A 17,704-nucleotide genomic window follows, 5' to 3' on the forward strand; every position below is an offset into this window, starting at 1 on the left:
GTGCATCACTTCACTAGAACACTTTGTTTAAAACAAAAACAGCTGTTTTGTTAGCTGAAGCAAGGAGCGAGGAGCAATTACAAAAGATACCTTTCCCTTACATCAATATGTCAAATAATGAATCCATAATACTATATTTTCAGAAACATATGAGGGGACAAACTAAGTTTCCATGTAGTTATTTTCTCTTGGTAGATTTTTTTCAGGCCAGGAAGGAGCAAGTTGCCAGTTTGTGCAATGTGACGCTCACATTGGCAAAAGTTCTAGTCATATATAACATTAACTGTATATATACATATACAGTGAAATACAGTGAAGAGACTGATGCTTAAGGTACACACAATATAAAAAAATGAAATCAATAGTGCACAACTATCTACACTGGCAAAGAAGAAAACAAGTAAATTCATCATCTGCTTGCACTACTTTCAATGTGTCATCTACAAAGTATTCATTGATCTGTGTATTTATAATTTACATGGCTCACTTCTTACAGACTGCAGTTTTACACACTTATTGCATGTGTGTGTGTGTGTGTGTGTGCATGTGTGTATATTTACCTAGTTTTATTTACCTAGTAGTGGTTTATGGGAGGGGAGTAATCTCATAGTACCCCATCTCTATATCTATCCAGTTTGGTTAGGATGTGTGTGTGTGTGTGTGTGTGTGTGTGTGTGTGTGTGTGTGTACATGCGCGTGTGTGTGTGTGAGCATGTGCGTGCGTGTGTGTATTATATGAACAAATAAGTTTCCTTTGAAAATCTTTCATTCTTGTCCTTTTCTTTTATTTCTTAACATTCTAAGAGTATGAAAGATGGCCAATGTATAAGCATATTACCATTAATTAATTAATTACTAAAACTCAGCTATAACAAAGATATAAAGAACTCAAATACATATATGTCAAATTTCTGACCCACATGCACTGCTGTTTCTCATACTATCAACATCAATAATATTTGACATACTGGTAATAATTACAGTATTATCTGATACACTAAAGAGGAGCTTAACTAGTTAAAGCATGATAAAAGATTTAACCAACTGTAACACATTAGACTCGCTAATAAAGCAGTTTTTTAAAAGCCATAAAATACATAAGGTACGTTTCTCAGATAATAACCAACAACATTATTCTAATAATCAGTGATGAAATCAGCTGACCACAAATAAAATATTACATTGTTTTCAGTTTGTTCTTGTCTCATGCATATAGATACTTGAGGCAGCTTTATGGGTAGGTAACCTACATCCAGTCCTGAGACACTGGATTTATATTATGAATATTCATATACTCTGCTTGTTATAAAGGAAAGCTTTTTTGAAAGGGACAGAAGGAAGAGACAGGGGATTTTCTCCTATATTTTTTTATTCCTAGAATGAAACAAAGTAAAGTGTCTCCCTGCCTTGGCTAGTACCCTTTCAGGAATGTTAGCATGGCATATAAATAGAATAAGGCCAACTATAAAAATATGGTACTTTGGAGATTGCTTACTATGTAATAATTAATGAGAAAACAGGAATATCTTTGAAAATAACCTCTTAAGCAAATTTTACCCCTAACAACCTTAAACTTGATCAGAATAATCCCACATTTTCTAACTCACTTGCTACCAATATTTTCATCTGCTGGTTATTTTTTAATAAGTATCTTAAATGGGAAGAAGCATGGACCCGGTGTGGTACAGCAATAACATGTGCAGATGGACCAATGGGTCCTCAGGTGCATGGTTTGAACCCTGGCCATGGTCCCAGGTTAAGAAGGGCATCCACTTAGGCCAATAGTTCTGTAGTGCCAAAACCAACGTTCTCTCTCTGTTAGGAGGCACTGTCCTAAGGCCCAAATTCCCTGATTTGCTGGAGAATCCAGGTGTATATATATCAAAAAAAGAAAAGATGAAGAAAATTCTCTACGGGGAAGAAGCAGTCTGAAAAACCTTACAAACAATCAGTAATCATGATGTGCATCTCAACACTTACGAGTCGCTCTCCTCGCCACTGGACGGCCGCCGGGTGTATTGTCGCCTCCGCTGCCTCGGTAGCCTGAAGGCAGCTCTCACGTCCTCACCCTCCTGGGAGTTGCTCCGCTCCATTTGGGCAGGCCACTTTCGCAGAAGTGCTGGATCCACACCTGCTACTTCCTCCTGCAAAGTATGGGAAAATTGTCGCTCATTCTTAAACTGTTGAGAGCATGAAGGACCACTAAAATGCCCTTGTGAGAAACTTAAGCATTGTAAGGAAGAGATGGGGAGGAGCAAGTGAAATTATATGTACACAATACATGTATTATATATATATATATATATATATATATATATATATATATATATATATATATATATATATATATATATATATATATATATATATATATGCATGAATGTATATATACAGTGGAACCTCAGTTACTGAATGCCTCCCTTTCCAAACAATTAAGTTTTTTAACAAAATTCTGAACTCATTATTGCTTTGGTTGTGATACCATAATTCGGTTCTAGAACAAAGTTACTTGATTTAAAATATTAAAAGACATAGCAATAGCTGCCATTTATCACAAATTTATAGTTTCTATATATATCTACTTCATTTCTATATATTTTGAGGAGAGACACAGAGTGTCAGACAGTAATTCAATCTTTGAAATAAGGTAAATGTGATCCCATTGAAAAGCCTTGATATAAACAAACGGTTTTTGGCGCTCAGGAGTAATCCCGAGCCACTTATGGCTCTCTCAATGACCCCTAATGCCATCACTACTGTACAACTGCATTTCCCAGTAGATTTTCCCAGCAGAAAATGTCTAAGTGTTATGATCACCATTTTGGAAGTAAATGTGTTACTCCTCGCTGTGTCCCTCTGTAAAGTTTCCCTCACTTGATCAGTCTAAATAGTATCTTCTGATGAGTTCTGTGTCACTAAGTTCATTCATTACATCCTATCTGGATAAATAATTTGTGAGCTGGAAATGTTGTGAAGCAGCCATCTTGGCTGTGGGAGTGTCTGTCATAAGCCACAAAGACAATGTAGACTGGTGTCTGGGAACGGATTAATCCATTTTATGTTGATTCCTATGGGGAAAATAGTTTCGGTTTTCGAACATTTCAGATTTTGCACGACATTCAGAAATGAATTAAGTTTGAGAACTGAGGTTTCACTGTATATATATATATATATATATATATATATATATATATATATATATATATATATATATATATATATATATATATATATATATATATATATATATATATATATATATATATATATATATATATATATATATATATATATATATATATATATATATATATATATATATATATATATATATATATATATATATATATATATATATATATATATATATATATATATATATATATATATATATATATATATATATATATATTTTGACCATCCTCCATCAGGAGGAGGAGGCAGTAGACACCTGCCGAAACGATAATTACTCCCAGTGAGGTCTAAAGCACTGTTCAGGGGGTGCTGTGAACTTATCATTAAACCCAGCTGTGACCTCACTGAACGTTTCCCTTTGTGTCTCACAACACAAGGGGGCAGTCACAGCCTGCCCTCTAAAGACAACTCTCTTCCTCCTCACAAAACTACAAGTACACACACCCTTCACCCAAAAAATTTTAAAATCATCATGGCGACTCCTACACCAGCCTCGCAGTCCCCATCTGGGGAGGGGACCATAAATGTCCCCAGGTTGGACTGCCTTTCTGTCGACGACCCTAAGTGTCTTGACACCCCCCTCAACTTTTTCTTCATTAACTTCTGAAACATTCGCGGTCTAAGATCTAATTTTCAATCTGTAGAACACCACCTCTCGTCTTCTAAACCTCCTCTTTTCCTCACTGAAACTCAGGTGTCTGAGGCAACTGACAGTAGCCCCTTTTCTGTTCCCTCCTACTTTCTCTATCCTCGTTTTTTATCCAAAGCTGGATGCTGCGTTTATGTGTGCAATGACTTAACCTGCTCTTGTGCCCACGCTCTTGAATCTTCCGAGTTTTCCACCATCTGGCTACGACTACAGAGTCACTCTCATACTAAATTTATCTGTCCTGTATACCTCTCTCCTAACTCCTCTGACTATAAGAAATTCTTTGACTACTTAACTTCCAAAGTGGAGCACATTCTGACCCTCTTCCCTTTTGCAGAGATCTCCATTCTTGGAGACTTCAATGTTCACCACCAGCTTTGGCTTTCCTCTCCCTTCACTGACCATCCTGGTGAACTAGCCTACAACTTTGCTATCCTCCATGACCTAAAGCAATTGGTGCAACACCCTACTCGTATTCCTGACCGTCTTGGAGATACACCCAACATTCTTGACCTTTTCCTGACCTCTAATCCTTCTGCTTATGCTGTCACCCTTTCTTCTCCGTTGGGCTCCTCCGATCACAATCTCATATCTTTATCTTGTCCTATCACTCCAATCCCTCCTCAGGATCCCCCTAAGCGAAGGTGTTTCTGGCGTTCTGCCTCTGCTAGTTGGGGGGACCTGAGGAGGTATTTTGCTGATTTTCCTTGGAATGACTACTGCTTCCGTGTCAGAGACCCGTCTTTGTGTGCTGAGCGCATAACAGAGGTGATAGTGTCTGGCATGGAGGTGTACATTCCTCACTCTTTTTCTCGTCCTAAACCTTCTAAACCTTGGTTTAACACAGCTTGTTCTCGTGCTATACATGATAGAGAGGTGGCCCACAAAAGGTACTTAAGCCTTCCATCACCAGAATCTCACGCACTTTATATTTCTGCCTGGAACCATGCCAAGTCTGTTCTCCAACTAGCCAAAAACTCCTTCATTAACAGAAAATGTCAAAACCTTTCAAGATCTAACTCCCCTCGTGATTTCTGGCATCTAGCCAAAAATATCTCCAATAACTTTGCTTCTTCTTCTTTCCCTCCTCTACTTCAACCAGATGGCACCACTGCTATCACATCTATTTCTAAAGCTGAACTCTTTGCTCAAACCTTTGCTAAAAACTCTACCTTGGATGATTCTGGGCTTGTTCCTCCCTCTCCTCCACCCTCTGACTACTTCATGCCACCTATTAAAATTCTTCACAATGATGTTTTCTATGCCCTCGCTGGCCTAAACCCTCGGAAGGCTTATGGACCTGATGGGATCCCTCCTATTGTTCTCCGAAACTGTGCCTCCATGCTTGCACCTTGCCTAGTCAAACTCTTTCAGCTCTGTCTGTCAACATCTACCTTTCCTTCTTGCTGGAAGTTTGCCTACATTCAACCTGTTCCTAAAAAGGGTGACTGCTCTAATCCCTCAAACTACCGTCCTATTGCTTTAGTTTCCTGCCTATCTAAAGTTTTTGAATCTATCCTCAACAGGAACATCTATCACTTCACAACCTTCTATCTGATCGCCAGTATGGGTTCCGTCAAGGCCGCTCTACTGGTGATCTTCTGGCTTTCCTTACTGAGTCTTGGTCATCCTCTTTTAGAGATTTTGGTGAAACTTTTGCTGTTGCCTTGGACATATCAAAAGCCTTTGATAGAGTCTGGCACAAAACTTTGATTTCCAAACTACCCTCCTACGGTTTCTATCCTTCTCTCTGTAACTTCATCTCAAGTTTCCTTTCTGACCGTTCTATTGCTGCTGTGGTAGACGGTCACTGTTCTTCTCCTAAATCTATTAACAGTGGTGTTCCTCAGGGTTCTGTCCTGTCACCCACTCTCTTCTTATTATTCATTAATGATCTTCTAAACCAAACTTCTTGTCCTATCCACTCCTACGCTGATGATACCACCCTGCACTTTTCCACGTCTTTTCATAGACGTCCAACCCTTCAGGAGGTAAACATATCACGCAGGGAAGCCACAGAATGCATGACTTCTGATCTTTCTAAAATTTCTGATTGGGGCAGAGCAAACTTGGTATTGTTTAATGCCTCAAAAACTCAATTCCTCCATCTATCAACTCGACACAACCTTCCTGACAACTATCCCCTCTTCTTCAATGACACTCAACTGTCCCCCTCTTCTACACTGAACATCCTCGGTCTGTCCTTTACTTATAATCTGAACTGGAAACTTCACATCTCATCTCTAGCTAAAACAGCTTCTATGAAGTTAGGTGTTCTGAGACGTCTCTGCCAGTTTTTCTCACCCCCCCAGCTGCTAACTCTGTACAAGGGCCTTATCCGTCCATGTATGGAGTATGCTTCACATGTCTGGGGGGGTTCCACTCATACTGCTCTTCTAGACAGGGTGGAATCAAAAGCTTTTCGTCTCATCAACTCCTCTCCTCTAACTGACTGCCTTCAGCCTCTCTCTCACCGCCGCAATGTTGCATATCTAGCTGTCTTCTACCGCTATTTTCATGCTAACTGCTCTTCTGATCTTGCTAACTGCATGCCTCCCCTCCTTCCGCGGCCTCGCTGCACAAGACTTTCTTCTTTCTCTCACCCCTATTCTGTCCACCTCTCTAACGCAAGAGTTAACCAGTATTCTCAATCATTCATCCATTTCTCTGGTAAACTCTGGAACTCCCTGCCTGCTTCTGTATTTCCACCTTCCTACGACTTGAATTCCTTCAAGAGGGAGGTTTCAAGACACTTATCCACCAATTTTTGACCACTGCTTTGACCCTTTTATCGGACTGGCATTTCAGTGGGCATTTTTTTTTATTAGATTTTTGTTGCCCTTGGCCAGTATCCTTCCTACATAAATAAAAAAAAGAAATAAAAAAAATCTTCAATGTCTGGGTCTATAGCCATCCTAAATTGGCCATTTTTCTAGATTAAACAAGATTTATCCCCTCACATTTCCAATTCACCTCACAGTTGTGTTTAAAAAGACTTAAATAATATGCCTCTTGTGCCAGAGAATGTTTTCAGATATAATGGAACTGCTATGGTATTAAATGTAAATTAAATACAAATATAATGGAAAAGTGAACAGGAGACAAGGCTGGCAAACTCATGGACATATCTTACTGCTCCTTCCTTGCTTGCCAATTGTTTTCTCAACAAATCTTTTGCACTGAAATGCTGTGGTGCCTCTGGAATCACTGCAACCATCCCTGGATATACTCACAGTGATGTTCTAAATAAAATGCTCTATGAAGCATTTTGACTTGTTCCATCATCACTGTGCCAAATGTGTCCACACCACTCCGCTCTCAAAACTACTACATCATTATTCAGTCATGATCTGAACTATTTCCAACTTTTTTTGTTTTTTTTTTGTAAACTAATCTATTTTCTTTAATCACTATCAGCAAAGGACTGCTTCAACTTTTCCTGCTGCTTCATGTCATCATAATGATTGACTGGACTTACATCTCTCAAGTTGAAGGTAATTTCCAAGTTCCTTGAAAACTCCTCAGAAAACTCTGGGTAAAGATCCAGGACATCTAGGATGTCGTCCCTCATGATGCGATGGAGGTCACAGTAGGTGAGTGCTCTCACATTACATGAGGACTTTCCTATAGTGGAGTAGATGCATGGGTTCTCCCCAAATATGTCATCTTTGCCTGCAAATTAAATAAACCTGTTTAATTAAATTCTATCTGCACATATTGAGCTTACATGTGAGTTTATCTGTTGATTTCTGATATTTTATATTACACTAATTATAACTGATCTACTTATTTGATGTTTCCTTTGAAGATGTTTACAGGAATCCAAAGAGAAAGGTACAAATTCATCACTAGCATTAGTCAGTATAATCACAGTACTCCACAGCAGAAACAAATTATGAGTAAAAGATAATAAACATACCCAGGATGGCCATTACAACATCATCTTTGAGGATTTCAAGAGAGCCTCTGGAGATGAAGTACATTGAGGTGAGCACATCCCCTCTGTGCACTAAAGTGTCCCCCGGAGGAGCATGTGTGGTTTTGAATTTCATACTTAACGCTCTGGAATGCAGAAGATAGTGGATGTCCATTAATCATATGAGATATAAACTTAATATTGTACATGTGTACATTGGAAACTGTAATAATCTGAAATGCTGTATTTTTATATGTGCTTGACAAGATGTAAGAAAAATTATACAGTGTGCTGCATCAGAGAGAGAGAGAGAGAGAGAGAGAGAGAGAGAGAGAGAGAGAGAGAGAGAGAGAGAGAGAGAGAGAGAGAGAGAGAGAGAGAGAGAGAGAATATATATATATATATATATATATATATATATATATATATATATATATATATATATATATATATATATAAAGTTCTGAAAAAAAAAAATCAGAAAAGCAGCACATATGATAATGAATTGATCAAAAGTTAAGTAATATAATAATATCAGTGTAAGAAAATCAATATCAAAATGTTAAATAAATATGTCCCATTCTTGTATTTACAATTGAAATGAAGTAAATGAAAAAAATCATAGCAAATTACTGACCTGAAAATGCAAATGCATTAAAAAATAAAAAGAAAAAAATTTGTAATGCATAAAAGACTTGCAGAGCCCACAAATGCTTTATGTTGTGGGATCTTGAAGGGCCATGCTGCTCCTGAGCACTACAGTACTATAGTAATATGGATAATACTTCATATCTATACTCTACAGTATCTAAGGAGTCTATGATCCAAAAAAAAATACATGGCAGAAAACAAACCATGACTGCACAAAAAAACTGCATTAAAAAGGATCCTGCAAATATAAAAGAAGAAAAGGGGATACATGAGAAGTTCTGCAAAATCAATGGTGACCATTTTCACATATTACAGGATAGCATTTTAGATGCTAAAATTATTCAATGTTCAACATCTTGGTTGGTATCAATGATCATGTCACATTCAACAATAAGGTGCAAGTTCTTTTTTCTGAGTATGAAATGCCACCTTTTTCAGTCTAATGACAAGGAAAAAAACTTTTACAACTGTCCTGCAGTAGTTTACTGGGTAAGTGCTAAAATAAACTCTACCAAAACTCTACAGAAACATCTTCAGCTTATCCCATAAGTCCCATATGATACAAATAAAATAATATTAAAAAGAAGGAAAAGAAGGTCATCAGTATGAAACGAAAGTATAAAAATGATAATAAAATAAAAAGGTCTAGAAATCATAATAAAATTTATGTCACTAATTTTCCTACTATCTCCATCTGTGTGGAACAGGAATATCCTCATATTAGCTAAATGGCTCTCCTCTTCTGCAAAACCTGATCTAAAGATTGCATACCTATTCCTAAAATTTGGAGAACCCAACATAATTCCACTCATACAGAAGTTTTCACAAATTTTCCATCATAATACAACTTTTGAAAACCTAATATAATTTTTTTATGAGGCTATGAAAGTGTGTGTGTGTGTGTGTGTGTGTGTGTGTGTGTGTGTGTGTGTGTGTGTGTATATATATATATATATATATATATATATATATATATATATATATATATATATATATATATATATATATATATATATATATATATATATATATATATATAAGCATATGTGATTAGGTGTGAATGTGAAAGTTATGTGTGTATGTATGTAAATACAGTATGAGCAGAAAGTTCTGATACTGCCCAAAAAATATTGTTTATGGTTAGTAGGGAGACTAGTACATAAATGAACACGCAACATTGAATGTACTTAAAATTTACTGGCATTTGCCCTTCACTTTTCAATCTCCTGAAGGTGTTTGGTGATACTGGTTGCAAGGCTTTGCAGATAAGGTAAAAAACTGACCCATAGCTGCCTGACTGCAGCCTCAAGTTTGGGCCAAGATGACGTGTGCATACTGCACAGCTGTTTCCTTATGTGTGACCATAAGTTTTCAATTGGATTCTATCTGGACTGTTTCCAGGCCAATCATAAAGAAAAGGATCCTCACAGTCTGTTAACCACTGTATAACACTTAGCAACATGTGCAGGAGCAAAATCCTGCATGAACACTGTTGCCTTTTTTTTTTTACAAGAATCATACAGTACATCATTTAGAAGCTCTAAACAATAGTTTTGGTCAACTTTTCCATTACAAGGAAGAATAACCAACTCACAAATGCCAAAGTATGTAAAGCAGCACCAAACCATAAGTAGTGCTTGGTGCTAAACAAACTTAAAGGTATACTTAGGATCCAAGGAGTTGCTGCCTGGCCTGAGGTACATTCATGGTGGTGTCCCGGTGACAGTAAAAGATACCTCATCACTCGATTTCCTTTGCTCATCAATCCATAATAAATATTTCTTGGGAGACTTTACTCTCCTGTGCTTTTTTTTTTTAATAGGCATGGTTAGAAAATTTCATGTTCCCAGAGAAGCCAGTTGTAATCATCTTCCATATAATGCAAGGAAAAACAATATTGGCTCTTTGGCATAAGAAATTTCCATGCATACTGTGTGTGTGTGTGTGTGTGTGTGTGTGTGTGTGTGTGTGTGTGTGTGTGTGTGTGTGTGTGAAATAATTTGTGACTTTAGAGTAAATACATCTTTCATCTTAATATTTACAATTTATATGCAATTTACAGTAAATAGTTTTCACTATGTAGGGAATATGCTAGCCTACTATTTCTTGCTTTTTACATGTCAGCTTCATGCTGTTCTGAGCTTTCCAAAATGCATTTATCACACTACTAAACTTTTCTTGTACGGTGATTTAATAAAATTCTTGCAAGGAATATTTGCTACTGACAAATATGTGGATACATAATGCATAATCACTATTTTTAAGATGAATCTAATCATGCAGTAATATTTTGTTAAAACTATCACTGTCATTTAGAAAAATAATTCTAATCAAGGTAATGTTTCACTAATGTTAGCATCACCATGAACACCCTAAAGTGGAGCAGTCAGAAATAAAACTGCTTGGTCACAGACTGCAAAGGAAGCTACTGATCACACTAACCTCAAACACCCAGGTCTTGCTCCCTCGAAGGACGAAACAGCATCAAACAGGTGACGGTTGAGGTGCAGGCTTATATCGGCCTGAAGGCACTCGGGAAACATATTCATCACCGCCCCCATGTCAATGCCATTCGTATAAGACCAAGCGTGCTTTTAGGGTAGAACACCAAAAGAAAAAACATCAATTACCACGTCCCCTAAACACCTACCGTAAACATCCTGGACTGGCACCTTCAAAGGCTGGACAGGATTGGAAAAGCTGTCTGTTGAGATGCAGACAGATGTCAGCTTGCAGGCAATCAGGGAAGCCCTTCAACACCAGATTCATATCGATGCCGTTTGTGTAGGTCCAGGCGTGCTGGGGAGACAAAGGGCCAGGGTGACAAAGTGGGGACAAAACAGCAGTGCAAGAGGACAGTCCAGGATTGATGCATGGAACTGGAAGGTACTGAGAGGATACTGACGAATAAACAAAAAGTGAAAAGGATGGAATAAGACGAATCTCCAAATGCAAAGAAGTGGAAAAAAGCTAGAGAAGATAAAGTTATGGGAATGGTAAATTAGACATTGAGGAATAAGAGGTTTGTAAAAAAAAAAAAAAAAAAAAAAAAAAAAAAAAAAAAAAAAAAAAAAAAAAAGGTGAATAAATGTATTAGAATAACAACAACGATCTAATGGCAGTTAAATAATTTAGGTAACCAAATGTTAGAAGGTGATACATGCACATAGTAAAGAATAAAAATCATGATACTAAGAACCATGAGAAATGAAGACAAAAACTAAACAAACACATGTCATAAACTGATAGGTCTCAAATAACAAAAAGTACAATAAATGAGATGTATGCTAAGGTACTAGGTACAAATTTTATGGAATATTATTTTGAAAACAGTAAATATCAGTCAGCTAACTAATCCTATTCCTCAACAAGGAACTTGAAAATTTACTCATCCTGCATTACAATGAAGTATACTCATCATTTAGATTTTATATGAATGCATACAGTCGATGTATTCCTTTGAGGTGCAACCTGTAGAAGGCATGAAGTACTCCTTTCAATTTATGAACCAAGAAGTACATATTGGTTAGATGTTACTGATATGAAGCAGTACTTGATTCATTCTTAAGTCAAGTATTACCATATATATATATATATATATATATATATATATATATATATATATATATATATATACTATTTTAAAGCATCCTAATCACACAATGGTCTTGTTGGCTAAAAATCTAATAGGGACATCATTATAAATAAGGAACAGAATGTGGGTGTATTGTTTTACTCATCTGCCATCACCACTGGTAAGGATTCTTCTGAACAAGCCCCATGCAGTTATCCTCCCCATTCTGAGCAGCTCTTGGCAGGATCAATCAACTTGCCTCAGCTGTGAGTTACATAGATATTCCCTTGCTCTTCTCTGCTAAAGACTGTCTCTTAAGTTGAAACCCTACAACTGTGCCATATGCCCACATAGCTGGGATTGGAGTTCAAAGATCTCATCCATTTTATGCAGTAGTCATTGTTTAAACAAATGATCCATCATACTGTGAAGGCACTTGGTACCAAATGCATTGAAACACCTTAAATTGCTACTTAGTGTGTCTTGCAACCATACTGCAAGTCAAGGAGCACGTGACAAATATTCATATATTTGCATAGATAAGAACAGAATCATATATTCATGCTACGCAAGTGCATAACACCATTGTAGAGGCCAATCTGTTGAATGACTTTCGAGTAATATCCAATACAGTTGGGTATACAGCAAGTAGATGCTTATAAAATTATTGTATAAAGTTTTGTATTATGATCAAAGGACAACTGTTTCACGTATGTGTATTACATATGTTTGCATACACTGAAATCTAACAAACTTTGCAAAAGAATATTTTAATTTATAACCTAATAGTTCTACAATAAAGGAAGAAGCCATTGATAACAGCTCCTGAAAAAAATATATAACAATGATATTTTCCTATTATGAGAAACATAGGAATTGATTTCAATATTTGAAAATGTTAGTGTAAAGATGATAAGGTGCCATGACGAAGGCAAAATTAAAGGTGATACCAAATAGAAACCATAACTGCTATAGTTCAATAAATAAAGAACAGAAGTGATAACTGGAGATGTTATTGTGGATGATGGATGAGCTTTTGTGAGGTGTAGCATTCAGGATTTGGGAAAGGATCAGAAAAGGATTAGGAAGGCCCTTATGTGCTCAGTGAACAAATTCTGCATCTACAAGGCAACAGCAAACCTTCTAGTGTTATAGGTGTACAAAAATTAAAGGAAGGAATGTGAAAAGCAGACAGAAAAAAATATGTACAGACTTGACCAAACACTATTTACAAACACAGCTGTAGATTCACAATGCAACCTTTCCAATCATGCATTGAAGCAAAATGATAACTGCAACCTAAGTTTCCTCAAAATTACATGTTTTGATATTTAATCTTTTAGTTATACTACTCATTTTTAAGTGAGCTATTGCATGATTCTAAGGTGCTTCAGTACACAAACCACCCACAGATGTCTCTCCATCCACTTGTTGGTATGGTCTTGGGTGCAATACAGTACTGTGATACAGAAACAGGGAACCCAAACAAAAATACATATTACCTTTTCACTCTAAAAAGATTTATCACTGGTTTTCAAGGAAACTATTGTCAACTTGGTATGTTTTACACTCAGTCACTAGCAAGCAAAAAAATGAAACTTGCCTTACTAAAATTAAAGAAAAAAAGGAGCATAAAGGGAAACATGATAAGAAAACAAAGGTTTAAATAAAATGTTCAGGCTGTTTGTATACAGTGTGCAAGTCCTGCAGCTTTCTTGGCACTGGCAAGGCCCCAAGCAGGAGCTGAAGGCCCAGCAGTTACACTCTGCCTACACATGTGCAGAGTTGGTACAGCTTGGTGGCAAATACAGGTTTGACAAACAAACCTCATAAAACTGTCATCAACATGTAGCAAAGTGGCAAAATATGAGCCGCTGACATTTCACCTAACTCCCCAAGAGGGAAGCCATCTGTCCAAACCTTGAAGGTGGCATCCAAGAGACAAACACAAAATACTTGCTTACCTGCAGTCTTCAGACACCAATTATTACAAGGATTAGTAACTCAACAATAAGGCAACATTTTCACGCGTCTATGAGAGGCTGATATCTGTCTAATCACTATCTTTTTTACTATGTCAAAACAAATACAGTACAATGACTGAACCAGCAAATACATTTTTCTGTTATTTAAATTCTGTATTTTGATTAAAATCAAGCTTACTAAGCAGGTACTAAAATCAAACTACATTTATTACAAATAAATAAAAATATCAAAGCTTCCAATTTAATTTTAGAAGTCCTTGGTAGATACAAACATATTAAACAGGCACAAGATATACTTAGCTGAAAAATGTGAGACAATTTGTGGTCAATTTTAGTCTTCCCATTTCCATGGAAGGGCAAATTATGTAAAACACAACAAGCATAAATTAATGAGTGTTAAGCCATGATTACCAGCTGATGGCACACATTTTGAGAAAATTAAATTAATAATCAAATAAGTATTTCAATTTCTGGTTATTCTAAGAAAATAAACAGTATAGTAAAATAAAATTCATTTTACTTAGTTTATGTTATTTTAAACAAAAAATAAAACCAATTTTAACTGATTAACCCCATTATGAAAACTGATCCCATCAAGAGAATACAACAACATGAGGCTGGCCAAATATATCAAGCACTAGTGGTAGTTCCTCAAGAGCCTCCCTGTAGACCATTGGGGCCTAGTCCTACCTGAGCTACTCACCTGGAAATACTCTTCTAGCCGCTGCCTGAGTGGATTAGGTATTTGATGGAAACGGATGAACTCTTTGACTCTCATGAACTGTGTGTGGTAGCGGGCTGTGCCAGCATACAGTCGCTGGATGATGGCTGACACATTACCAAAGATACTGGCATACATGAGAGCTGTAAGGAAAAACACCATCATTACACACTAAATTAAAACAATACATAAATTAATGATTAAAACCTGAGAAAAATGCTGAGAGGTTATAATTAACAGAATGAACTATGCTGAAACAGTATGTCTATGTCTCTCTACATATTATGATAGACAGTGTCACTAAATAATTGAGAGAGAGAGAGAGAGAGAGAGAGAGAGAGAGAGAGAGAGAGAGAGAGAGAGAGAGAGAGAGAGAGAGAGAGAGAGAGAGAGAGAGAGAGAGAGAGAGAGAGAGAGAGAGAGAATAATAATTCCCTTAAGTAACGCAATTTCATAAAAGTGAGAAATGAGAGGCCAGACCATTTAATTATTCAACAATACAAACACAGATATGATGAGATACTTTTATGTTAAAAGAAAAAAGATATATAGTATTTCAAAGTAATAATTAGTGAGTTCTTACTTTAAAGTTTGAATCAATAAGAAAATGGTGTATCTACTCTCATATTTCCTAATACTTTACTATTATACCATAAATAAAATTCTGTAGTGAATCCTACTCACAGAAAACATGCAAAAATGTATATACTAACACAGAGTACATGAAATACCTGTAGAGAAGTTTCAATACGTATGCTGTACACTACAGATATGAAGTATAACAAGATAATGAAAGGCTTGAGTCATTCTAATAAAATGTTCTAATCTCAACTACTTCTTTGTTCTAGGCTAGAGTACATAACCATACACCAAGTCTCTACACTGCTCAGAATATACTTGCAACTGCTGCATGAGAATGTGGCTCCACTCAGAATGCATTTTTAGGATAAATCAAACAGGATTTGTGAAGCAATGACTTTCACAGAGATATCAAATGATGATAACTATGAAGGATAGATCTACAGCATGGAGGGAAGATCCATGACAACTCACAGCCGAGCAGCATAACAATGATTGTGAAGACCTTTTCACAATCAGTGTTGGGAGACACGTTACCAAAGCCCACACTTGTTATGGTACTGAAGGTGAAGTACATGGCAGTTATATACTTCTCCTTCAGAAAGCAAAGGCACCAAGGAGAGTGGAGTGTGGGTCATGTGCCACACATGCAGACAGATGAAAAGGCATGAAAAGAAAATGAAAAAAAGAAAAAAATGAAATATATATATATATATATATATATATATATATATATATATATATATATATATATATATATATATATATATATATATATATATATATATATATATATATATATATATATATATATTCTCCCCAGGGTATTGTGAAAAAAAGTATAGAAAAATATCTTGATGTTAAAATTCTGCTGCAGGCAGTGCTGCACAAACACATCTGCTAAAAGAAAAGAAAAAAAAATTACTTAAATATGAAAACTTGTGAACAAAATAGTATTAATGCATACATAACAAAATATAAGAAAAACTATAAAATGGTGCCTGGTATCATCCTTTGCATATTTGTTGGCATGGCTTTTGGAAAATAAAGTTGCAATATGATTAGAATGGATTAAAGAAAAGAAATGGAGTATGCGGTTAAAGGGTTAGACTATGATACAAACAGATCCATGCACCTCCATCTGCCACACTCAAGGTAAAGATGGACAATGGCTGTGGCTTTGATACCTTATGCAGAAAAAAACAACAAGAAGCTAGTTAGTACATTAAGACTCAATTGCCATATGTACCCAATTTACCTATTCATACCTGATGCCTCTTCCTAAGAATTTCCCCTCCATTTATCATTGTTCTTGCATGCTTCAATCCTCTCATTCTCTCATTCTCCCTTTCACTTATGCATTCCAGCACCCTTGCCTCCCATCTTACTGGTGGTCTTCCTCTTACACCCACTGAGTCTATCTACTCTAATAAATTCTCTCAGTCATTTAACTTGCAGCCATTCTTTCCAAGTGGCCAAACCACCACAGAGGGCTGCTGCTCTTCCATTCCACCTCCACCCATGAGGTTGCATTTGCACCTCACCACTGAAGATGCATATCAGATTCATTCCTTTTGTTATGATACAGCTCTAATTTTCAGAACTTAATCTGTTCATGTTATTCCAATGAAATATGAAAATGGATTATAAATTATCTGATATTTTCCTTTATTAGTCTAATTCAAAACATCTTAAATAATGATATACTCTTTGCCAAATGAACAAAATCAGAAGAGGTTCCTGATGAAGATCATTCATAAATTATGAAAACTTTAATAATATGCATGAGCCACAGTGACTTTAAATGTTCCTCAGCCTACAGAGGCATGGCCATCACACATGCATGGTCATGCCGAGTGAACAGTCTTGCTGTGTCCTGTCACAGTCTGAGACTTCAGCTTGGTGAGTCACATGCACAAATTGAGACAATTCCAATGATAATTTCACAAACTGTTTACTCTGGCTGAAAGCTATACACCTAAAACTAAGAGTACTGAAAATAATATAAAATGAATGAAAATGCAGAAGTAGCCAAATGAAGTTCTTGGCCTCCTTAGTATTTCTTGATTCTGGCTAGGGCGCCATGCAGGCCTCTATCTACCTAGTGACTGGCCTAACCCACTCGTACTTACAGCCAATGAGCATAACCAATATGGTGAATATCTTCTCTACATCTGTGTTTGGCGCCACGTTGCCGAAACCCACAGACGTGAGGCTACTGAAGGTGAAGTATAGTGCTGTCACATACTTAGCCTGTGGGAGGTAGTGGAGGTGATGTTTTCTAAAGGACAAAGCTCAAGGGTAATGCAGACAGGAATGATGAGGGAAGGAAAGTTATAGTGACTGGGAAAATGCTCTAATACTAGCAAAACAATCCTGAAATTCCATTACAGAGGAACAATATGAACATAAGGCACAAATGTGATTTGTAAAG

General features: G+C 36.5%; 1 protein-coding gene across 30 annotated transcripts in view; it reads right to left on the bottom strand.

Annotated features, from left to right (window-relative positions):
- LOC135090675 (potassium voltage-gated channel unc-103-like) overlaps nt 1-17,704 on the bottom strand; it is a 132,383-nt gene that overhangs the window by 37,804 nt on the left and 76,875 nt on the right. For 25 of the 30 annotated variants that reach the window (XR_010262077.1, XM_063987668.1, XM_063987664.1 and 22 more), the window contains 6 exons: nt 17,403-17,523; nt 14,674-14,834; nt 11,062-11,210; nt 7,764-7,906; nt 7,323-7,516; nt 1,981-2,144 (listed from right to left, as the gene is read on the bottom strand). Coding sequence is in view for 29 of the 30 variants with exons in the window: in XM_063987668.1 (XP_063843738.1) it covers nt 1,981-2,144; nt 7,323-7,516; nt 7,764-7,906; nt 11,062-11,210; nt 14,674-14,834; nt 17,403-17,523 (932 nt within the window). In the remaining variant the exon portion in view is untranslated. Of the gene's footprint in view, nt 1-1,980; nt 2,145-7,322; nt 7,517-7,763; nt 7,907-10,853; nt 11,003-11,061; nt 11,211-14,673; nt 14,835-15,744; nt 15,866-17,402; nt 17,524-17,704 lie in introns of all 30 variants that reach the window. The other 5 variants (XM_063987671.1, XM_063987643.1, XM_063987652.1 and 2 more) reach the window with 3 other exon arrangements.

Source organism: Scylla paramamosain, chromosome 35 (assembly GCF_035594125.1).
Source record: "Scylla paramamosain isolate STU-SP2022 chromosome 35, ASM3559412v1, whole genome shotgun sequence".
Taxonomy (NCBI): Eukaryota; Metazoa; Arthropoda; class Malacostraca; order Decapoda; family Portunidae; genus Scylla; species Scylla paramamosain.